Source organism: Panthera onca, chromosome C1 (assembly GCF_046562875.1).
Source record: "Panthera onca isolate mPanOnc1 chromosome C1, mPanOnc1 haplotype 2, whole genome shotgun sequence".
NCBI lineage: Eukaryota > Metazoa > Chordata > Mammalia > Carnivora > Felidae > Panthera > Panthera onca.
The window spans coordinates 87,003,538-87,029,569 of record NC_138346.1 but is presented as its reverse complement, the minus strand read 5'-3'; the positions used below and the strand labels follow the sequence as shown (position 1 = coordinate 87,029,569).

The 26,032-nt window shown below is 38.2% G+C and overlaps 1 protein-coding gene across 2 annotated transcripts in view; it reads left to right on the top strand.

Annotated features, from left to right (window-relative positions):
* Window positions 1-21,684, top strand: part of ARHGAP15 (Rho GTPase activating protein 15) — a 626,514-nt gene extending 604,830 nt beyond the window's left edge. For both annotated transcript variants that reach the window (XM_060623481.3, XM_060623482.3), the window contains exon 14: window positions 20,883-21,684. In XM_060623481.3, the coding sequence (XP_060479464.2) occupies window positions 20,883-21,066 (184 nt within the window). In that variant the 3' untranslated portion in view covers window positions 21,067-21,684. The remainder of the gene's footprint in view (window positions 1-20,882) is intronic.
* Window positions 21,685-26,032: the final 4,348 nt, after the last annotated feature.

Sequence of the window (26,032 nt, the reverse complement as noted above, 5' to 3'; positions counted from 1 at the left end):
TATACACACACACCTTTTATATAAGATAAAAAGTTAGCATAAATATATACATTAAAATACACACACACACACACACACACACACACACACACACACATATATATGTAAGATATTACTACAAACCCCTAACATTTCAGGGTCCCTTTATTTTGCAACTGATGACTATACTTGTCATGTGTTTCCAAGCTTGTCAACTTTCCTTACAAATTATTTTAAAAAACTTTTTTTCCCGTTTATTCATTTTTGAGAGACATAGAGAGACAGAGCATGAGCCGGGAAGGGGCAGAGAGAGGGAGACACAGAATCTTCAGCAGGCTCCAGACTCTGTGCTGTCAGCACAGAGCCTGACGGGGGGCTGGAACTCACAAACTGCAAGATCATGACCTGAGCTGAAGTCGGATGCCCAACTGACTGAGCCCCCCAGGCGCCCCTCTTACAAATTATTTCAAACTTGAGGAAGAAAACAGGGTTTCGACTTTTTTTTAAGTATTAAATTGCTCAACAATAGCATTTAGAGCAGAAGGCAATTAGAAATCATCCAGCCCAGCCAGGTACATTTCCAAATGAGGAAGCTGAGACTGAGGAAAGCTACGTGAATCCCTGAACTCCTGCACGCAGTGAAATGTAGAGCCAGGGGAGAGAGCCAGCTTTTCCGTTTCTTGGTACGAGTTGATCTTCCATCCAGGCAGTAAAACTGATGTGCACTAGTGAGACTAAAGCTGCCTCATGGAATCACCTTTTTCTCCAGGTTTCTGTGGTAATCTGGGTGTGTAAGCCTCCCAGATCACTACACAAGTGTATAGGTCAGTGAAACGGATTCTTTCTCACTTGGGTGATGTAGACATTATTATCTGTCAGGAAGCAAGACTTTCCAACACAAACCTCATAACTCCTGCATTCTATTTTTGACACCTTAACCCAAAGTAATTTCACACTACCTCATAAAACCTTTGAAAATGGCGCATCGGAGGATGATGTTTTGCACTTACTGAATTCCCTTTTCCGAAAAAATACATTGATGTGCTATATTAGATTGTTGAATTTACAAATTATCTTCTCTGGTCATTCTCTGTAACTTTTTTCCAAAGAAAGGAAAAAGGGAAGACAGGAGAAAGGGAAGGAGGAATGACGTGGAAAGAGACCCAATATCTTTGCAGATGAAGTTGGCTTTCCTTCTTGGACCTCAGAGACAACAGCTAAGGAGAGTTCTGTGGGCAGGCAGCTTTGTTCTGACTGTAAGAAAACTATGGGGAAGTTCCTGATTTCTGGTTAGTTTTGCTCACATTCTTTTGGAGCAGAAAGGCATCCAGATGAGGAAAAATTTAACCTTTCAGTCCCCTGTAAAGTAAAAACAATTGTAATGGCAAGAAGGTATTTTCTACTTCCTACTGCAAACAAAAACAGAAGTAAAGCTGAAGGTGACACACCATCTAAAGTCAAAGATTTTGCAATCTAATTGAGGGAAATAAAGCATATGTGCATGAAATAACTTAGAGATAAAAATAAAACATGTCAACAACAATGTAATACAATCTGAATGTTTAAATGCCAAGAAAGCAAATAACGAAGTGATAGGAATATAATTCTTAAGTCTCCCTAGTAGAAACAGGCTTAAATATGGTTTGGATATGGTGAATGACACAGAACGCAAAGAAATTCAAATGTGTGTGGCCATAAGGATAGATGAGAGGGGAAATTGACCTCCGAACCCTGAGTGTGTGCAATCTGCTGTCATTATCTTTTTTCTTTTTTTTTTCACTTTTTTAAAATTAATATATTTTATTTTTCAGAACAGATTTAGGTTTATAGAAAACCGAGCAGCAACCAGAGACTTCCCATGTAGTTCTCCCCACACACAGACACAGAGTCTCCCCTGTTGTTAACATCTTGCATTAGTGTGGTACATTTGTTGAAACTGATGAGCCAATATGAATATATTATTATTAACTAAAGTCTGTAGTTTACATTAAGTTTCACTCTTAATGTTGTATATTATGTAGGTTTGACTAATGTATAATGACATGTAGCTACCACTGTAATATCACATCGAATGGCTTCACCGCCCCCAAAATCCTCTGTGCTCTGCCTATGCATCCCTCCCCCATTGCTAACTCCTGACAACTACTGATCTTTTACTATCTCGAGAGTTTTGCCTTTTCCAGAATGTCAGATACCCGGAATAATACAGTATGCAGCCTTTTCACACTGGCCTCTTTCACTTAGTCATAGGATTCCTTCACATCTTTTCATGGTTTGATAGCTCTTTCCTTTTTACTGCTGAGTCATATTGCAGTGTGTGAATGTCCCGTCGTTGGCTTATCCAGTCACCCGCTGAAGGACATTTATGATCTTCTTACATTTAAAAACCAAACTTTTTTAAACTGAAGTTTTAACTTAAGGACATTTATGATCTTCTTACATTTAAAAACCAAACTTTTTTAAACTTAAGTTTTAACTTAAGTTTAACTTAGCTTTTTTAACCAGTGACCTGCTCAGATAGGAAACATGGTTCTCAGAACACATATTCTTTTCACCTTGGAGACTTCTTTGTTTAGGGGAGGAGGTTATATAATTTGGGGAAACATAAAACGAGACCATTATTTCTGTCCTTAAACTTGAGTCATGGGCCACTTCATCTTCTTGCTTCCATTCTTTGGTGAGGTGACAGCAATAAATTTTAGAATATACAACCAAAAAATGAGAATTAGAAAATAAAGTTCTGAATTTTTAAACAAACCTGGTCATTGTCAAACATTTATTGGGGGTTGTGTCTTTCCCTTTGCTCTAAAACTACACTGATATGTTGTTTTTATAATGAATCAGAATATAAGTCTAGATTTGAAAGTATGACTTTTTCTCTCCTCTTTAGTTACAGTGTTAACTAGGCCCCAAAAGCAATTCTATGACTTTTGCAAAAGTGACATCCTAAGCTGTTTTTGATTCTCTAAGTTGAAGCAGATGTCACCTGACACACCAGTGTCTTTCTTTTTAACATCAAATAACATTGATAACCTAATTACTCATAATAATAATAATAATAATAATAATAATAATAATAATAAAGGCTGCCCTGCCATTTGAAGGGAGTTTACAGTGAAAACCATTTACTTGGCTCCATGACTATGGATACACATTGATTTTAAGACAGCATAGGAGGCTTTGCCAGAAAAATTTAAAAGTTCAAGTAGAAAAAATAATCACAATATCTTTCAGTCATTCGCTGCTTATATTTGTGTTCTTAAAATGCACAACTAAATGCTCTCTGCATACAGATATCACTTGGTAGGTGGGGTGTATCTTATTACTGGATTATTTTCCAGTACATTGGGCATAGTTAAGGTAAAGTGTATTAACTTTCTCTCAAAATAAAGATGAAAACACAGTTGTAGCGGCTGTGAATGCTTCAGCCATTGTCAGGAAGTTAAGAACTGACAGGAGGTCCAAATAATCAACTCTGCCTGGTGCATATACTGTAGCTTTCCCCTGGGATATCTGGTCTAATCCTACAATGTATCTGACTGGCATGAATGTAGAATTACTTTCAATAAAGATTTTATTTCAAGCTTGGATGATTTCCCCAAAAACATCTTGTCACTAAGGCAAAGTATATCATAGAATATCTGATTTTTTTCCCCCTACAAGTCAGCTTTTAAGGGGGAAAAATACACATTTCAACTCAAGTACTCAACTCAGGTCAATTCACTGTAAAAAATCACATTTTAACATATCTAGACTGATTAAAGATTTGCCATGTTAAAGAAATCAGGGAACTGTCGACGGAAGCTTACCCTAAGTCTGCAAATGAAAAGAATAAGTAACACATTTGCTCATCTACAATTTGCACTCTCCCTGCAGTAGCCTCCAATCGAAGAGAAGGCAGGACAGATGATTCCGCAAGCTAACACCCGGCTTCTAGAATATTTGTCTTTTTGCAAGTAAGGAACATTTAAAGGTCACATCTTCCAATAAGTATGAGGTTGTTTCCAGGCTATATGAGAAATATGAATGGCTCGGTCATGATCACACTAAAATGATCTGCATTTCTCTATTTATCTTTTCTGTGTCTTAATGCTATTCTCTTCCTTCGTGATGCCAAATTAAGTCAGTGTGTTCAAGATAGGGGAACAGGACAGTCGCAGTACGTTACTCTGCTTTGACTTCACCGAAATGTTTCATTTTACGTGTGCTTACATTATTTCAGCCTTGGTGTCACTTTTGTTGATTTATGCTCAGTTCATATAATCTTAAAAATATCTTTTGTTACCTATAGAGTTTCACCTTTTAGTCACTAAAAGCACACAAATCACATGGTTTAGTTCTAATGGCATAGGAGTAATTATTTTAATATTTAATAACCATAGTATATTTATACAATGCTTTAAGTTCAAAATCCCTCTTATCTCTATTTTATATTTTATGACTAGCACATAATATTGTGATAAGATATATGTACAAGAATGAAAACTAAGTATGAATGATAGCAGATAAAACTCAAGAGAGGCATAGAAAGGTCTAGGTTTGAGTCTCAACTTTTTGACTTAATTGGCTGTATGAGCTTTAGACAGGTCGTTTAGCCAAAAGTCTTTAAACCTTGATGCACACTCGATTTGCCTGTGACACTTTTTAGAAACTCAGAGACCTAGGTCTCAACCCTGGAAACTAAATCAGGATCACTGCAATTGCTTTGCTTTTTCAAAACTCTAGCCAGAGTGGAAAACCAGTGAGTCCTAATCTTCTCCTTGTTTATAAACTAACAACTGACAGAAGTAAATGTAATCACATGTAATAAAAATTAACATTTCCATAATCTACAAAATAGAAGGTACTATTCACAAGGCATGATGGCTTTATCCCAAGTCTGTCTGTTTGTTCCCCTACAACATTACTACAATATTATTGACTATCAACACTATGCTGTACTTTTTTCTTATTTATAACTAGAATTTTGTAGGTTTTATCCCAGTTTTATTGATGATAAAACATAAATTTGGAGTGGAAGGGAATGATTCATGAACACAGAGCTAGTCAGAACTTGACTCTGAACTAGATTTTAGGTCTCCTTTTTCAGAAGCAGTTCTCTTTCTTTCTAGAATTTCTCTGATTCCCCAGAGCTCATGACTAAAATCACAGATTGGATTTGACATGGTTATGGTTATCTATGAACACCAATGGAAAGAGTGGAACAAGATGGGGAGGAAAGAAAAGTCAAGCTATGATGTGGCCCAACAAAGCCTGGCCAACCCACAGGAGTTCTGGAGCATCTATGGCCCCTCAGAGTTGTCAACAGATGGACCAAAACATCTTGGCCTTTTTGCCCTCACTGTGATTAGTCATTGGGCCAAGGGCTGTCTCTAAGGGTCTCCTGGGGTGAGGCTGTCTTCAGTTGAGGCAAATTATGGAGGAGCTGACCACTGAAGCTCACTGCTAACTCCTGCAGCTGGAACAATAGTCCCTCCTTGAAGAGACACCTGGGCAGCACATCCTATGTTTACCACAGTCCACCCTTTGAACTGTTTAAATCTATTCCTAATGTATGCTTGGGAGGCAGTTCCCCAGGACTCCAGCAGGCCTTGCTTCCTGAGGGAACCTTTGAAGAGGCAGCTTTAGTGGGATGACCCAAGACCTTCAGCGGAAGCTGGGTCCAAGCCCATGACTGACACTCATTGTCTCCCTTCTCCACTGTCCCTTCTAGTTCCCCTCCCCTTCAGTTATCACCTCTGCCAGTCATGGTGGCTGCTCACTGCAGCAACTCAGGCCTTCATCTTTGAGGGGCCGAAGCTCTGATCACCATGTATTCCCAAGCATTGTTGCCCTATCCCTTAACCATCTCTGTCACAACTGAGTGACAAAGAACTTGAAGATTTTATGTGGATCATCTGGATGTGACACATATCCCCATTGTGTAACAGCAACTCATTCTCCTCCACTTGATCGGGGTTACTGACTCCTGCCTAGAAGGTCACTCTTCTGGCCTGCTGGCCCCTGGTCAGGAAGCCCCAAGTGCTCAGGAGCAGCGGTAGCCTGTAGAACAATGACTACATACATCATTCTAACACAATGACATAAGCTGAATAGCGTCCTTCTTGGTCCCCATTGACTTTGTTCTTGGGGATCCCATATTCTATTAACTGTCTCCATAATTTACTGTGAGTCAGGTCCCCTTGGCTGCCTCTGGGCCCTGCTGCTTATTATTGTAACTGTATCTACCTGGCTTTTAGCAATTAAGTCCTACCACCTGGCCTCTATTATTTCAACATTTTATCATCCCCATTGTTATCCAAAAGCCTAGTTCTGTAATGGACACTCCTACAGCCAACCCTGATTTACAAGGTAAAGCCTTATAATTGCAAACAATGTTCTTGTAGAGTATCCATGGTGCTTAGGAATAGCCCTTCAATCTCATTGATCTTGCATTTACTATGCACAAACTCCCGCCATTATTTTTTAATGTCTAACATGTTATATCAACTACTAGTGTCTCCTTCATGGATGTAACATCCCAATTCACCACCAGGGAGAGTTTATAACTGGATGGCTACCCTGTGCCAAGACGCAACTGCACTTGGCTGCTATCACGACAGATTCTTCATTGCCAGCCAGGCAGCAAGTGACCCAGCTCCAAATCCTATCTTTGCCGGCTTTCTTGGACCACTTTTAGAACCAATAATCACAGTATGTTCTCTACAGGGAGGCCCTGAAACAGAGTTCAACATGCAGGGTGTTTACTAGGGATTGACCTCTGGAAGAGAGAGGGTGAGAATAGGATTGGGCAGAAGGAGTTCAATCAAGATGTGGACCCAACCAAATTTCAGTCAACCCCACAGGGAGCCCATTGATGCTATCCCACAGTGAAAGGAAATGGCCACATTTATATCTGTAGTGGGTCAGTCAATGCCCTTGGGCAAGGTGGCTCACTGCAGTTGAAGTAAACCTTGAAGAAGACAACTAAGGTCATCATTTCCTACAGCTAGTCAGGGAATCTGAGTGGCGTATTTCTGCATCCAAAGCAGCCACCATCATTGTCAAATTGGTAAATTTAGGAATGGTCCATAAGCAGCTTAGAAACTAGAAGACTCTTTTATAAAGCCCAGTATAGGGCTTCTTCGTGGTCCCTAAAAAAATGATACATTTCATCCAGCTCATAGAACTTATTATTAACAGGTGATTACAAATGGGTGAGCTGAACAATAGAATCATGAGTTAGTCCGACATCCATATGTACAAGGACATATGCAGAAACTGGCACATTTTATTTCTCTCCCACAGTACAGATTATAAATTTATATATGTAAAAGCAAAATAAATAGTTTCTGTCCTTGAGCCAAACATTATACACATTTTGAAAGGGTTTGCATTTTTGCAGATACATCAAGCATTTTACCTAAAATGGAATTTGGTGGTCAGATTTTAGATGGTGTCATTATCTTTAACTTCAACCATCCATAATATAAACCAGATAAAAATTACATTCTATTCTAAGTCCCTTTCTCCAATTTTGTTCAAACTGGGTACATGTTGGAAATTCATTGTCAATAGTACATACGAAGGAAAGGCATGCTGTACAATTATAGGCCCCTAACAAGCTTTCCAGAAATAATCACTCCTTTGTCTCTGCTGCCTTTATGTTCTCATCATCACCGAGTAAGAATGAAACTCCGGTGTGCAGGAAATGTAAATATTGTGCCATAATCAAAACTAATTTCCCTTTCAAGGTCCATTGTTCTAAATTATTTAGTCGACTCGGAGTGTCTTCTAGACATTTTCCTGGTTCATTTCTAGTTCTGGAGGGCTATGTACAGCCTAAGCATTTGTTGGGGCCAGGGAGAGCATCCATTTATACAATATTTCAATAAATATTTATTGAGCATCTAGTACTATGAGTCAAATACTAATCTTGGTCTAGAGATACAGCACTAAACAAAAACAGATGAAATCCTCGTGCTTAAGATGTTTACATTCTACTGGAAAAAGATAATAAAACAGATCAGCAGGGTAGAAACTTGTCTGGCTCTTACCACCTGTCCTAGCTTATCTTCATTCTTTTCTGATTTTCTATCATCATCTCCAACTGCCAGTCCCAGATCTGGGTTTTAGACACTATTCAGGCAGAACTCTGTGTGGCTATTTTATGTCACCTTTACCTGGATATACCCTGAAATATTTACTATCTATTTCCGATATACTGAACATGAGGAACTCTGGAATCCTGCTTTATACTTGGGTTTTCCCTAAGAAGAATCTGGGTCTGTCTGATCTCAGAATCCTCAAGCTTTCTAACAGTGTGTATTTTCCAGGAAGGGGAGGGGGGTGCCCAGGACTGGCCCACTTCTGTAGGACTTCACCAAAGTCTCAGCTCTCTTCCCCCGCAACTCTCCTTCTCTCAGTCCAGAGAATCTCTCTCTCATCTGGTAGCAGGGTAGCCTGGTTCTTCATCTCCTTTCCAACCTGCTGGTTCGGCCATTGTGGCAACTCTGGGTCCTTAGGCACTTAGGCTTTTATAACTGAAAGCTACAGTCCTCGGAATTCACATGCCCTCTCTTGCAAACCTCCAAGGCATGTTCTCTGCTTTTCTGCTGTATCACCCCTTCACTGAGCTCAAAATGCTGCTGACTGAATCTTGGGGAAATGTAAGGAATACAAGGGAGGGTGGGAAAGAAACCTTAGTTATTATATATTATCCCACCTCATCTCAAATGAGGACTGTCCATTCTTTCGTTTTAATCTGGGAGCCCAAACCACATTTTAAATGTCATTCAACTTGCCGTCTAATAGAAGAATCTTGACTATCCCTGAACACCTCCTGATGGGGAACTCATGGCCTTTTTATGTCCAGAATATTTAATAACCTTGACAAATGCTCACAGTATTCTTCCAGTACACATATGGAAACACCAAAACCAAACGTTAATAGCAGTGATGTCTACGTCATAGAAATATGACAGATTTTAATTTTCTATTTCGACTTGTCTGCATTTTCCTAAATTTTCTGTAATAAGAATGAATCTTTTGAAGCAGCCTAGGCTGTTTCCACAGCTCGAATTCTGCATGTGGAGGTGAAGTCAGTCTCTGAGCTAATTCCAGGAACTGGATTTATAAGAGGAAAGAAGACTTTTTCTCCCATATCATGGCTTTCTGCACTCAGTCATCAGGACTTCTCTAACTGTTCTCTTTTCCAAATCCCACACCTTCCACCCCCGCACCCCATTGCTGAGAAGCGTATCCCTGTGCGGGGCACGTTCACTTCATGTTCTCTGGTCGTGCAGTGTCTCTCCTAAAGTCAAGTCACCGTAAAGGAAAAAGTGCCTGAAACTTATTTTTTCCCTCAGAAAGTAAAATTAAGCATGGATGATTGAATGATGATATCTGAATTGCAACTCATTCTCTTTCAGCTATTCTGGGATCTTTTAAACAAGGAAACAATTTTCAAAAAAAAAACTACTGAAGATTTGATATCGATGCCCTTAGTGGGAAGTAAAATAGCTATTCTCACCGATGTGAAAAGAAAAGCTAGAAGGTTGATGAATTCTGACTTTGCATATTGATAGCATTCCTTTTAGTTTTATCTAACATCACAAGGCAAATATTTAAGTTCTGTGTTTTCCACTACTATTTTATAATTAAGTTCTTTGGTTGGCCTAATTAATGCTGATCCATGCACAATCCCCAATATTCTGTATAAAAATTTTTCTATGATATACTAGCCTTTTTAACTGCTTTATTGAACAAATTCAGGTAGAGAATAATGATGGGCTTACTATGTTTTCCTTTCTAAAGATAATCCTAATGTATAATATATTTCCTAACCTTTCATCCTAAATCAATGTCTTCTGAGGATGGGGATATGATCAGTAGCTACAGGTATATCTGCAGTGCTCAGGGGCATAAAAATTAAGACTTCCTTTACTGTTGTGGATGGCTAAAACCATTTTAAAACTTGAGAGAAACACCTAAGGGAAACCATACCTGAAATTCTCCATCTACTTTGCCAATAGTGTATTTCCATTCACAATGAGAAATGAATGCTTTCAAGAGTTGAAAACACTGTGTGAATCTGGAGAAAAAAATAATGCAGATTAATTAGTTTTTCTTCTACCTAAAAACATCCTTCTCAATTCTGTAAATATATCCTTGGATGTGAATTAGCTGATTTAAAATATCAAAATTTATCACCCAAGACTTCTTGTTGACTCTAACTCTCCCCCGGGCCTCAGGCCTCACCGTTAAGAAACCCCTTGATTTCAAACTTAAAATTGTTGAATATCAATTATTTGAGGAAAGACTATCCATATCCCAGAGTAATAAAAATCTGCATCTTAATCTAGGATCTTCTACCTCCTACATGGCTTTGGCCAAATTATTCAATCTTTATCAGGCTCATTCTTTTCATCTGAAAATTTTATTTTATATCTGAAAAAAAAATATGGAGGATATCCCTAAAATATAATAGTTTAGAATATATACAGAGATCATCAGCAAAGTAAAATATGCCAGCTATGTGTGTCTGTGACTATAGAAAGCTGCCATCAAAATATAACATCACAAATCAATGGAGAATGGGCAATTCATGCAACCAAATGTTATTGGGGGGAATTAGCTAGCTTTTACAAAAAATAAATTTAGATTACCATCATATTTCACACACTAAAATATATTTAAGATGAATTAGAGGGTATGTTGAAAAATAAAATTATTTAAAAACTAGAAGAAAACATTTATGATATTTATCTGATGTCTTTAAATTGGTGAATTTTGTAATAAAAAATGGTAAATATAAATAAAGAAAAGAACAGAATAATTGGGAGAATATAAATACAACAAAAATAATGAAATACTATGCTTCTTACTACATAAAAAACTTACAAATCTATAAATTCAAGAATGTTCATTGTGACATTGTCTGTAATAGCAAAGAATTAGAAGCAACCTAAAAGCCAAGCAGCAGGGGAATGGCTAAGTAAATTAAGGTATTTCCATACTATGAAATGTAACCACTTTTAAAAAAGATGAGGCATTTTTATATATACTGACTTGGAAAGATGCCCACGATATATAGTCAAGGGGAGGGGGAAGAAATTGTAGCATATTATATATTTTTTATTTTATTCTTTTTTAACAAGAAATAGATAGATAGATGATAGATAGATAGATACATAGATAGATAGATAGATAGAGCACCCATCTGTTAAATTATAGTTATCATTAAGGAGTTTGATGAGGAAACAGGAGGTATTTACTTTTTTATTCTAGATACTCCTGATTAGGACATTTTTTTCCAAAGTCTATGCATTAGTTTTGTCATACAAGGTAAATAAAATGGATTAAACTAGCAAGCAAACAAAATTACATGCTCTCAATAAGAAAGGGAGGAGTAGATATGAATAGCTAGTCACAGAAGAAGATATCCACCTCAGGGTTGGGTTTTTTTTTTTTTTTTCTTTAACTTTGCACACATTCCTACATTCAAAGAATGACGACCATTGAAAAATGCCTATCAATTGGCAACTATTTTAAAAAGAATAACACCAGATGATAATGATGTTAATAGGACTAGCAGGCTCTGCCACATGTTTTCGTATTTTAAGAAAAGAAGAGCCGTAACTGAACGATCTAGTGTGAGTTCTCAAACTGCAACCCAGGAGGAGCAGTATCATCGTCTGCAAACTTGGAGGGAATGCAGATTCTCAAGTTTGCCCACGTGGTGAATCAGAAATCTGCAGGTGGAGCTCAGCCATCTGTGTTTTCACATGGCTTCCAATTAATCTCACGAATGGTCAAGTTTGAGAACCATTGATCTAGTCACTACAATTCTGGTATTTTACTGTAAGGCAGAGTTTCTCAACAGCAGCACTATTGACATTGGGGCTGGATAATTTTTGTGACAAAAGGCTGTCCTGTGCATTGTGGGACGTTTAGCAGCATCCTTTGCCTGTACCCACAAACTGCCAGTAGCAACTCCCCTCCCAGTGACGACAATCAAAAATGTCTCCAATATTGCCAAATGTCTCCTGGGGTAGGGGTGGGGTCCAAAATTGCCCCTGGTTGGGAACAACTGCCTAAAGAAATACCCCAAAGTGTGGAGGAGGAATACATGGAAAGATGTTTTTATATATCAATTTCACTTATACTAAGAAGTCATAAGGTGTAGGGTACAAGCCATTCTGTCCCATATAAGGTAATGAGGAAACAATATGTATTACATATGTAAGACATGAGAATTGCTCATGATCAAAGTGAAAAATGCTGTATACAAATTATATAGAAAGTATTTTCTCAAATACAAATGAAGATAATTTATTTACACTTCATATCACTAAATATTGGCAGTGTCATTCTCCTGCTCAAAACCCAAGAATGGATTCCCACATTCTTGGAATTAGATCCTGAACTTTTATCAAGGCCTGCAAGACCCCCCACGGCATCTCCTACCTCCTTTGCCTCACTCTCGAGTCTTTAGCCATACTATCCCCTTCTCTATTTCTAGAACCACCAAGCACAACCTCACCACTGGGGCTTTGTACCTACTCTTCCCTTCCTGGGATTCTCCCTTTCCTGGTATGTGCAACTAACCGAGTCTCTGCTCAAATGTCCCTTCCCTCAAGAGGGCTCCCTGAGTACCTGGTCTGTTACAGGTAGCATTTCCCACTACACTCTGCTCAGTAGAATTATCTGAGGGCTACATTATCTGCAGGCAGGCAGACCCCACCCATACTAAGTAAACAAGAATGTCTAGAGATGGACTCCGGATGACTAGGATTTTTTAAAAGGTTCCCAGGATCAATGGAAGAACTACTACTTTTCAGTTTTTCTTGTACTTCAGTGCCTAAAATCACATTGTATATTGATTGGTATATTATGTTGTCTGGTTCTCCCATTAGATTATAGGCTTCATGTGGACTGTGGGCAGGGTCTGTTTTACTCATTGTACTATCTCTGACATCCGAAACAGTATCCAACACCTAATAGGCACTCAATAGATTTTTATGAATCAATAATAGTTACATTGAGTTACTCTTCATGGTTACTGGTGGGCTTTTTTCTTTATTATACTTCTTTAAAATTTTCAAATTCTAACCTAAAGTTACTTTAAATTAGAAAAAAAAAAAAACAAATTACAGAGGATTTTTAAATCTACCTTCAGAAATTGTGATATATTTGAAGCCCAGGGATTAGCACATAATAGATATTCAACAAATAGTAATTACTGTTAGTGTTCCTTTTTGATATCTATTATATAAGGGCTTTGGCTATAATATCCATTTTATCTATGGTGGTGTTACCTTATAGAATATATATTCCTGTAGAGATAAGTCATTTTGAAGTCCATGGGGTATTCTTTTTTTTTACTTTATCAGGTCTTCCTATCTTATTAGATATTCTGAATATTTCTTTAAAGATGCTTTATACTCTCCCTATAATGTCCAATCAATAAGGGTATGAAACAAGTAAATAATTGAAAATGTTTCAATCTTCTGCATTGAAGTCAGTATAAAAAAGTTATTTAATAAATGCAAAGAACAAAAGTAAAAGTGTCAAAAAATAGCCATGATTGAATAGTTATTAACTTGCTTTGGAAAATAATAATAATACAATACTTAAATACAAAATTGAACACTTTATAATTAGTTTAAACAAATTGATTTATAACTTATATTAAAAACAGCTGAATTACTGGGGGCGCCTAGGTGGCTCAGTTGGTTGTGTCCGACTTCAGCTCATGTCATGATCTTGCAGTTCGCCAGTTTGAGCCCCACATTGGGCTCTGTGCTGACAGCTCAGAGCCTGGAGCCTGCTTTGGATTCTGTGTCTCCCTCTCTCTCTGCTACTCCCCCACTCACCCTCTGTCTCTGTCTCTGTCTCTGTCTCTCTCTCTCTCTCAAAAATAAACATTAAAAAAAATTTGTTAATAACTGAATTACCAGTGAATGACCACCTCAACACACATTGGTGTTAAATGCAAAAACATTTGTGAAATTTGTTCTGCTTTTGCAATATTTGAAAATTTTTCTAACATACTGCCATAACTGTAGGGGAGAAAGTTGAAATCCTGCTTAGTCCCGAATCTTATTAGAAGGAAGGGAGGAAGGAAGGAAGGGAGAGAGAGGGGGCGGAGAGAGAGAAAGAAAGAAAGAAAGAAAGAAAGAAAGAAAGAAAGAAAAAGAGATAGAGGGAGGGAGAGAAAGAGAGACAAAAAGAATGAAAGCAAGAGAGCAAGAAAGAAAAATAAAAGAAAAAAGGAAAGAAAGAAAGAAAGAGAAAAAGAAAGAAAGAAAGAAAGAAAGAGAAAAGAAAAGAAAAGAAAAGAAAAGAAGAAAAGAAAAGAAAAGAAAAGAAAAGAAAAGAAAAGAAGGAAGGAAGAAAGGAAGGAAGGAAGGAAGGAAACCAACGTAAGCAGCAGCATAGTTTGTGCAAATTGAGGGTAGCAAGCTATGGTTAGCAAGGATCCCCCGAAAATAGTTGTAGCACATAGGAAACAGAAGTCAAACATTGAAAATGTATTCTATTTTAAACAGCTTCTCTTTCCTTAAGTGGTCAAAGTCAGAGGTAACACTTCACATACAGTGGATAAGCTATATTTTGTGAGGTAGGTCTGACCTGATGGCAAGAGAACATTTACCACCGCAATTTCCCCATTCAAGTTAAGCCATCCTAAAGTTGTGTGTGTTGGAAAATAACAGCATTCCGGAGATAGGGAAGGGAAGACTTGTAGTCCACCTCCAATAACTTGAGAGTTGTCCTGCAGGCAATTATGTGCCTTTCAACTTCCTTTGCAAGTCACTATGGTAACAGTAAAGCACAGAGTTAAAAGAAAGGTTGCATCTGTATATTTGTTTGCAACTGGACTATTATTAAAAGCGTTGGTCTTAATTCAGCATTAATTTTGAGTTTTATAGTAAAGCTCTCCTTCAGTTTGAGTCATTTGGTAGTGATTTAAAGCAACTAAGAAATTTCTTTGGGTTAGCAATTCAGCTCACTTTTGGAAAAAAGTTACCCAGCATAAGGCTGCAAGGATTTTTTTGTCTGGGGTCCAACATCTGTAGCACTGGATCATAGATTATTTCTAAAATAATCTTAAATTGATGGATCATTGCTCCTTCCATTTGGACCCGACAAAAAGCAGCTCTGGCATTTCCTCTCCTTTTTATGCCATAAACTGCATATCATTTTTTCAGCTCTTGCCAGAAAAATGAATTCTTACCCATTTCAAGATTTTATAAACTTGAATTTTATTTAACAGTATTAGAATTGCTTTTACAGTGAATGTATATCAAGTGATATTTCATGAACAAATTTTTAAAAATCATAATTATTTTTGTCAGGCTATTTTAAACTAAGCAGTATTAATAAATAGTCATTTTCAAAAGAGTGCAGTTTCGGGTCTTTTTAGTCAAGCATTCACAGTCACTAAACTTTGAGCTTTTCACGTCGCTTAGAATCTTTGCTGTACGCATTTCTGGGAATAAATTAATGGTGAGTAAACAACCATGCAGAGGAATTCCCAAATATTGTTATAAGATCTGAATGTTTTTGTGCCTCCTTACCCATCCATCAGTTCACTGTACATTAATCTTTCAACCATGTCTTTGCTCTCACCTTTCTCATTCCGATGTGTTCTTTTGCCTTTTAGTCTTTGTTTTGCCATAGAAGGGAGGTTTCTTTCATTTCTTCGCTGAAAACAGGTTAAATTGTAGCTCAAAATTTACAACACTGTCATGGCGTTTAAGGCCTAATGAAATCTAAGCCCTGCCAGCAGGGTGGAACTTTCCAGAAATGACCACAATCTGACCTCTTTGACTTAGCTGCTACAGAGATCCAAAGCCAGGTGGCACAGGAAGGTAAAATCCATTACACTTTCAAACCTACACAGTAGGCCTTTAGCAAAACCAGCTAGAGCAGCATTTCCTAATCCATGCTCCTCAGGAAAGCCAATCTATGACATCTAAGTCAGTTAAGGAAGACACGAGTCAAAGAGAAGCAGCGGTATTTTTTTCTGCAGGACTTTTCAGAGCCTTTATTATGCTATTGTGTATCATGAATTTGCAAGAAGAAAAAGTGGCATACAATTTTCTCCAAAACTTATCTTACTTTGGCATGCTATTTTTGCAAATCATATCACAGAAAGGGGGTTTTTCAGAACTCACGTTGTGAAAGGTATCATCAGACTCATAGTAAAAACCTACATGGTTTCTGAGTCAGATCTTCCCTTCCAAATCTATGACTCAACTGCATTTTAAGCTACTGGAAGTATAACTTAACTGTTTTTGAGAGTTTTCTGCCTTTGGTACTAGAGTTTTTTTTCTGTGGATGGCTTTTCTTTCTTTCAGTAGCCTATGTTTCTCCTGTGCGTGTGTTTACTACCTGAAGTCTTTAGATTTAATGGCACTTGCAGTATGCAGCTGGTCCCCACAGTGGGAATGGAAATTTGAAATTCATTGATTTGAGGTAAAAAACAGAACAAAACAAACAAACAAAAAAACCCTGAGATTTAAATAATTTTCAAGCTATACTTTGAAAGTCTGGTCGATTCCCTATGTGGTCCTAAATCAACCCCTTAACTATTTAACAGTTTATTGAGGTAGAGAATAGGTAAGTTCACATTTGAATAAGGAAGTTTATAATGACCTTAATACATTTTCCAACACATCCCCAGTATTGGGGACTTCTTTGCTGGAAATGTCTACTCGCTATTAGAAAGGAATCTAATCCAATTTAAACATTGATGTGAGAATGTATTTGCCTAGCTACATGAATCATATAATGTGGTAGATGGTGACTTCTACCCCAAACTGGTCTTCATTATCAGTATCTTTTCTCACTGAAAGCTTGTTTGATTTCTCAACACACCAGCTACTGGTTGGTTGACATTCAGAAAAACAATTGCCAATGAAATACACATAAACACACACACACACACACACACACACACACACACACACACGCACACATTCAGTAACACTGCATAAGAAAAATGGCATGTATTCTATTTAATACACATCCACATTATCTTATTAACTTTCTTCCTTAACTACATTCGATTTTTCTAAAAGTTACTCCAAGTAACTTAATTTTCCAAAATTAGGAGAGAACTCCAAGCTGTTAAGGAAATTTAACCTGCAATAACGCAGCTGTAACAAGAAAACAAAACTATGCATCGTTTAGTAAAATCTACTGATAACAAGATTATTTTAAAGCTAAAGCACTCATACGTTAAAGCTGGTTCTATTAATATCAAGTAGAAAGTGTGCAGAGAAATGGACAGAAAGGATACAAGTTTGAGATGGAATGAATGCTCCACATTTACACATGCATAAAACCACAAAATGAACATTTGTCCCCAAAAATTTATGAAACTGATGCATTGGCAGAAATCCCTCACAGGAGTCCTCTTGCATAACCCACTGGCTAAGATAGAGAAATCTTTCCTTGAGGTGGGTTCTGACATGCAGTGCTAGCCTCCTACTCTCCACCCTATTTAAACTCAGTTTGGTTTCCTCCTCTAGATTTGGCCCTACTCTAGATTCAAAGACCAGGCCTTTGGCTGAGCAGGAAAAATAGGAAGAACTCTGGAAAAATTGATAACTAGTCTAGCCCCATTTCATCCTTCTTTCTCTCCCCTCATGGCCCATGTCCTACATGCTATAACTTTCTGGTATGCCCTGGAAAGCTGAGTCACACACACCCCCCACACACCCAAGTTCCTCCAGATACTACAGGCCTCTTCCAGGGTACTCTTGCACCCTCCTGAGAGCCCTGACTGCCCTCTCCAATAGTGGGCTCTTGGACTCCCTTGATTTCTAGCCTCACCTTTTGGAAGTCTGATGCAGTTCTGTCTCCCAGCTATCCCAAATTTCACTTCTCCTCTACCTATTAAAATTATAGCTATTATTGAATAGGGAAATATACCTTCAATCCTTAATCAATCTTCACATCATCCCTTTCCCCTCCCAGTCTCCCTGGACTCCAGTCCTAATTTTCTTCTACCCTGTTGGTCAAGATGCCTTATATCAGTGGTTTGCCTTCACACTTTCAATACTTCCTTGCTTCTTTTCTACCTTCTCTGTGCCCTGTTACCTCTGAGCCCTGTTCTCTGCTAGAAAAATCTTATCAACTTAGATCTGTGCCAGCTATGGATAAAGTTGTTAAGGCAACTTTTGCCTAATAGGCACTCACTGGATTAGATATGTTTCTATATTTGCTTTTAATGAGTTTTTTTTTTTTTAATTGTGAGAGAGTCAATGAAGGAGTATCACAAAAAAGGTGTTACTTTAAAATCAAAAGAGAAAAGTCTGTTTTTCCCTTACGGTAAATATTATAATGACTTTTATAATAAGAGGCTCTGGGAAAGGCTCAAGAGAGATCTTAAACTGAAGTTTAATAATAGGTATATTAAAATGAAGCAAAGACTCATTCACTCCATTTGTCCCCACTCCAGATTAGAAGAATGTTTAAATCATTTCACAGACTTTGGTAAATGCAGTTAGAAAGTGGTAGAGTTTCTTATATTCCAAAGGAAACTTTAAACTTGAAGTCTCTGATAACTCAGTGACACTCTAAAATATGAGAACACTTTCCAGAATGTAGCCAAGTCAACGCTGCTCACAGGTATAAATGCTCTCCATTGAAAGCAGGAAAAAAAAGTGAAAATGGGAGGCAGGATATCTTTAATATTCAGTCGAAATTTGAGAGTTATATTGCCCACAATAAATCTACTAGAATCAGGCTGTCAATCACAATTCCGCAGTGGGGAATACAAATCCAGGCCCTTTATGGAAGGATCTTATAATGTTATGGAAGATGGCAGAATGAAAAACTGGCCCAGTATTTAAGGAGTCATAACACATACCATGATGATGCTTCCAAAGGCATTGGAACCAAACTGCCTAGGTTTGAACCTCAGCTTTGTATGCCATCAGGCACTTCACCTCTCTCAGCCTCAGTCTTTACATGTGTAAAATGGGCTTAATAATAGAGGTGCCTCATGGAATTATTATGAGTATTGAATGAGATGATAATATAATTATTTAGAACAACACTTCATTTTTTCATGTTGAGCAAGTCAAGGGCATTTTCTTGGCCATGCAGTTGTGCTGTGGGGACTCATAAAGTAATGGTGTGGGTCCTTCTCAGTTTCATTCAGGAGAGAGAAGGCATGGTTTCTTGGTCACAGAACTGGTACTTCAGCAATCTGAGTTTATGAAGAGATAAATAAATCAAATCTGCCTGCCTCCTCTTATATACGACCAAACAAAAGATCCTCTCCAGTCCAGCATTCCAGTGTTCTACAGTGAGCCCTGAGATGGAGACCCGACTGCCTTGCGATAAAGACCCTTTGCCTCACTTTCTTCTCAACACTCATATTTCCCTTGGGTCGGGAGGTCTGGTAGAGTTCAGAGTTTAGTATTTCTCAGCACCCTATCCTTCCATATGCTATCCCTATTTCCTTCACATCACTAAAACCTCACCCTTTCTAACTTTAATATAAAATGAAGTAGGCTCCAATGGTAAGAATAAGCATCATTGTTTAAAAGTCTCAATATATCAGATGGGGCTTTATTTTCCTTTTAAGAGTCCTGTGTTGAAGCAGGCAAGGCATAACCATTAATAAAAACCACATCCTAATGTTTCATAGGTATTCCAGCTCCCCATACAGTCCTCACACAAGCAAACATTTCTTTGATTCCAGTGGGACTCTTTTCTTGTGCAAATGCTACAGGACTCTGTATTTTATTGAAGTGTGAGCTAAATTGGATGGCCAAAAAGATAGACACTTAGAATTGTGCCATACACCTAAATGTCTCAGAACCTGCCTTCTCTACAAAACATATTCCAGTTAGCATTTGTCAGGAACGCTGTTCTTACTCCAATCACTAAAAACTTATTATTATTTTTTGGTTTATGTCTACTTTCCATCATCAACTATGCGTATATTGTTCTTATTTATTGTGCTCGGATTCTTACATAGGCACATCTCACCTGTTTCCTCCATTGACTATAAACTTTTCAAAAAAAAATTTAATATTTATTTAGTTTTGAGAGAGAGACAGACAGACAGACAGGGACAGGCAGACAGAGAGACAGAATGTGAACAGGGGAGGAGCAGAGAGAGAGGGAGACACAGAATCTGAAGTAGGCTCCAGCCTCTGAGCTGTCAGCACAGAGCCGACATGGGGCTCGAATTCACAAACCACCAGATCATGACTTGAGCTGAAGTCGGATGCTTAACCATCTGAGCTACCCAGTTACCCCTGACTATAAACATTTTGAAGGCTGAATCTTGTTAACTTCCCACCGTAATTTTTGCTGTTTATTTATCCATTCATTCCACATTTATTGAACACTCACAATGTCCAGGTACTATGGGGATAAAAAGTTATGGGGTGCCTCGGTGGCTCAGTCGGTTGAGCGTCCGACTTCGGCTCAGGTCATGATCTCATGGCTCGTGAGTTCGAGACCCGCGTCGGGCTCTGTGCTCACAGCTCAGAGCCTAGAGCCTGCTTCATATTCTGGGTCTCCCTCTCTCTCTCTGCCCTTCCCCTTCTCATGCTGTCTCTGTCTCTCAAAAATAAATAAACGTTAAAAAAAAAATTTAAAAAAAGTTGTACCAGGCAATGAATCCTTTTCCCCAAGTCATAGGTCCTATCTTCATAATAAAGCATAAAGAGTAAAAGACTAAAGAATGTTACGGCAGTTGCCATTTTTGTAGAACTAGAAAAATGTTTTGTCTGTGTTTCATTCTCCACCAAAGCCAGTCACTGCCATTTCTTTCTTTAAATTGAAATTTTAAAAAGAAAAAGGATTCAAGAACACAGAATTTTAGAAATGAAAAGTAGCCACAATTTCACTTCGAACTCAGGGAATCTTCTCTCTTTCCCTTCCCCCTCCAGGATAGTGGCCAAAGCCTCCAAGAACCTCATGTCCACACAAAGCCTGGGGATTGTATTTGGACCCACTCTTCTGCGAGCTGAAGGTGAAATGGGTAACATGGCGGTACATATGGTGTACCAAAACCAGATAGCTGAGCTCATGCTGAGTGAGTACAATAAGATCTTCGGCTCAGAGGAAGACTGACAGACAAGACAACTTACTGAATACGTTCACATCTGTCTCGATGCCTAATATTTTTACATTTCTGTAAACATATTTCTGAAATATTTTTTGCCTTTCAAGCGACAGATGCCTCATTTTGTGAAAACTTAGTGATAATTTTGTGTTTAAGTTCCAAACATTTGAATAAAATAGTTGACAATATTTGCCTATATGTGTTCTACATTAACCCCTTCAGTCCTGTTCCTTCTAGCACTTCGAGGCCTTCATTATACATGCTCCACACTGTTAAATAATGTGCTGAGCACAACACATATCCAAACAGCAGTTTTAAAGCTGCTCCCGGGCATTGGGTGTGTACGTGGGTTGAGTGAATGTTGTCAATATGGGTATATGTGCACACAGGTGAGACTTCTCACTACCCTGGCTGCCTCAAGCATGTTCCCATACTCCTACTTGTACATGAGTAATACCAACAGAGAAAAGAAGTCAGAAATTAATCATTTTTAAATGAACAAAGGAGATCAGGTTCTCCACTAAGACAGATATATTTCATCTTTCAGAAACATTTCTGCATGTGCAAATATAAAATACAGCCCAGTTGTCCTCAATGTTAGATGGTGAAATGTACAAATACAACAAGCTGAATGGCATGTTTTTGAAGAAAAATGACATTTCAAAACATTTGCCATTGGAGATTATACACACACACACACTATTTGCAGTCCCATAAACATATTGTCTTATAAATGAGAAGCAAAACTAGGGCCCTGGAATTTTGATCTTTATATTATACAGGAATTTCATGACCACTCATTTTTAATGTTATCATCCATTTTGAATCTTCATCAAACTGTATATCTTCCTTTGCCCTGGCTATGTCATTTTATGTAGAATTTTTATTACGCTTCTGAGGATGCTTTATTGGTGAATTACATTAAATCCATCTAGAAACAACTTTTTAAAAAGGCTTTTTTTTCATATGCCTGAAGGATTACTTGACTAGACTTGGATTGCTTTATCCATTTGATGGTTAGTTTCAGTTGTCATGGATAAACAAAAGAATAACTGTCTAGAATATATCAAACATTGTTTTATTTTGAAAAGTATGTTCTAGCTGAACACATCTCATATCCAGTTTTGTGAAAGTATTCTGCCAATAAAAATGTAGACTTTTGCTTGACAGCTTTTTAATCAAATTCAAAAGGAATAAATAAAACTAATCCAGTGTAATAAAGAGTAAGCCTAGTTATCGATTTGTTCATAAAATGAAAAATAAAGCACGTAAATAAAACGTGTGAAGTATGGATTCAAAAACAAACACACTTAGAATAATGAGCTCAGAAGCATAGGCTGTCGGCATAGATGGGGTATATGGCACAGGGGGAGAGTCTGGTCAAGAGAAAGCCAGATGTGCACACAGCTCCAGCATCCACAGAGCTGCCTGAGAAAGAAGTTACCTTGCTCCTCTTTGAATGTCTTCATCTTGGCCATGGCGCCACTAAGTCAGCTCATGGCCAAGAACAGAGAAGCAACCACAATAAAGGCTGAAGAGTGGTTTCATCAAGTGGGATGTATACACATACCACAAAGCCAAGGCAAGTCACATGAGGCAGAATCCCATGACCTAAAGTCACTGGTAACAGTAAGATGATAAACTCGCCAGCCTTAAGCTCTTATATGTAAAGTTGTACTTAAGCCTTTCAGAAAAACATGGAAACATGAAACAAGAGTTTCTGGCATTCTATTTCAAGTCTTCCTCATTTCCATGACATTCCATATTCTGAATTACATCTTCTCCAAGATTTTAATTACTTCTCTTTTTGAATGGGGAAGAGTGGGTTGAGTAGTTCCAGCATTGAAATCGTATCCCTCCCTGTGTCCATCTTTAAAGTTACTCTGGGAGCATCAGCCAGAAAGAAGCAGCACTAACAGCCAAAGAGAAGTGGCATTACCTGCTTTGAGCAGGGACTCATAGCCCCTCGTCTCTGCTACTTTCCAGATTTATAATCTTCGAAAGCACCAGCTTCTTGATTTTCAATCGGATGGGATTTAGCCTGATTCAAACCCCAGCTGTGTCCTGTCCCTGCCTGCTAAGGGCATTTAATCAAAGACTGTATTTCCTCTCTGGAATAAGACCATTCCACGGTACTGAGCCAAAGCACCCATGAGAGGATCTGATTTGTACACACTAACGGCATGCAAAGGGTTATACCAAAAGGTCATTAGATCCCAGAACATCCCAAAGACAGTAATGATGATCATATCAACTATTCCAAGTTAAAATTTTTTTTCTTAATGTTAATTTATTTTTGAGAGAGAGAGACAGAGTGTGAGTGGGGAAGGGGCAGAGAGAGGTGGAGACACAGAATCCGAAGCAGACTCCAGGCTCTGAGCTGTCAGCACAAAGCCCGATACAGGGCTCGAACTCACAAACTGTGAGATCATGACCTGAGCTGAAGTCTGACACTCAACTGACTGAGCCACCCAGGCGCTTCATCAACTATTCCAAATTTATTCCAAAGCCAAGACGGTAGTTATACTAGGTTGACCCACTAAAGAGTTGATTTTATAAAACTGATCCATATTCTTCGTCAAGAAAACATAAAAAAAAAAATGAACACTCTTAGTGACATAAGCACTCTGAGCCAGGTGCAAGTCTAGGCAGTTGCGATGCAAATATAAAATAAGGCAAATTCCTACCCTCTGTAAATTCCAGAGTCCAGTAAGAGAGAAAACTCATCTAAAGGTTAATCTAAGATCAGGGACCTCAGCCATCTTAATAACCATGTAGCCCCAGGGGTCATCACCTATACTTAGAGATGCTAAATAAGTATTTTTGAATGAATGGACAAGCAGAAGCCAGTAACAGAGATATTAACAAAGTTCAGTGGTTGACAGAGATCTAAATAACAAATTGCACCTGGGAAGAGTCAAGTAAACCTTCACTGGGAAGGTAACTTAATCTAATCTTGACCGGTGAATGAGATTAACCCAAGAAAAATGTAGAAAACATACTAGGAAGCAGAAATGGCATGAACAGGGTTCTAAAAGACTCACTATCTCCAAGGAAATGAGAGAAGCTCAGTGAACAGAGGATGAAGTGCATGCCTAGGAAATTTGCAAGATGGAGCTGGAGAAAGATGCTGGGGTCAGATATAGAACATAGTAAAATACGTATACTGTAGGCAGAAGAGATCCAGTGGGAGCTGTAAAATAAGGAAGCCATAGAAAACTTTCTTTCAAAAAAAAAAGAAAGAAAAGAATCTCTAGGGGGACCTGGGTGGCCCAGTCGGTTGAGTATCTGACTTTGGCTCAGATCATGATCTCACAGTTCCTGAGTTCGAGCCCCGCATCAGGCTCTCTATGGTCAGCACAGAGCCTACTTGGGACCCTCTCTGTCTCTGCACACCCACCCCACTCATGCTCTCTCAAATAAATAAATAAATATTAAAAAATGAAACTATGCCTAAATTCACCCGTGGACAGAAGAAACAAACTACCTTGAGGACACTGGCATTTTCTCCTGTGTGTATGTATGTGTGTGTACACTTTGTAGCATTTTCTATCAGGCAATGATGATCTTGTATCTTTAGGAGCATTTCTCTATTATGATGACTAAATATTTTAACAAATTATAATCTATAACTTAGCCTATAGAGTGGAAACCCAAGTCCAAACCAGTCTCCGTGGAAAAGCAAGCCAGTTGGTACATCCCATTGCCACGTGGATTTACCCACCCAGGACAAGGATGATGCCCCTCTTCCATACTCACACAAAAAACTTTGTGGAGACGGTATTTATTTCATCCTATACGTTGAGAATGTGACTTTACATAGCGTGTGCCACAGGACAGGATCACCATGCCACAGCTAGTAATTGAAAGCCATATGATAGTTCTCCCTATCCAATTAGAAAACAAAGGATCCAATTAAGAAAAATTAGAAAAGCTGTTAAAAAGGAACAATCACTTGCCAATGCTGCTGTCCTTACAGTTTAACACAGCTACAGATTGACCTGTACTTCTCTTTTCCACATTTATTTTTGTGAATTATAAGTTAATCACCCTGTCAATTCCTAATTAAAAGGCCCTGCAAAGATTTTCACCCAAAAGGACTGTCACTAAGAGTTCGGGGTCACATTGCTCTGTTGTCAAAAATAAGAAAGAAAACCAAAACAATATCAACACTCTCCTTGGGAAACTAAAATCTTAATACCAAAAAACAAAGACTTTCTTCAGACATAATAATCGCATACTATTTCTTCAATTAAAGTGTTTCATCTTATCTGTAGAAAATAGATGGATATTTTTTTTTTCTTTACGCCAAGAGTTGCAAACTCAGATGTTACTAGGGCCAGGCGGGTAATATAAGTGTGTAAAGAGCACGCTTAAGGCATTATGAAGTGATAGCAGCTGGGGAAAAGTCAAGACAACCCCTGGCCAGAAGGGTCGGCTTCTCAAGCCGACATTGCTTACGTGGGAATGTGGGCACAATGTTGCCAGACCTTCAGATCTTTCATGACAAGCCAGAAATTCAGGAACTTCTGTGAAACCTGATTTTTAAGGGCACCTCATAAAACACATCTGAGCAGACTTAGCCTGAGGTTCTCCATTTTTGCGAACTCAGTGTTAAGCCTTCCGATGTTGCAAAGCCTGCTCCCCAGAAAAATGGTAGTGCATGAAGCAAATGGTGGAGATATGTGAATGAGCCAAAGCAATGGGTAAGAGAAGAAAATGAAAAGCGAGAGAGAGGAGAATAAACACTTAGGAGAACTCGCTTTTTAGGTCCTGGCCAAATTATTTACTCTGTCTGGGTCTCACTTTTCCCATCTATAAAATGGAACACTTGCCATATCTTGCCTCTTTGGACAAACTAATGGAATCATGAGATGGAGATGAAAACAGGTAATATAGCATGAAACTCTAAGTTGTTCCTAATGGATATGCATGATAGATCTCCAGCTTATTGACAGTGTTATGAACTACAAA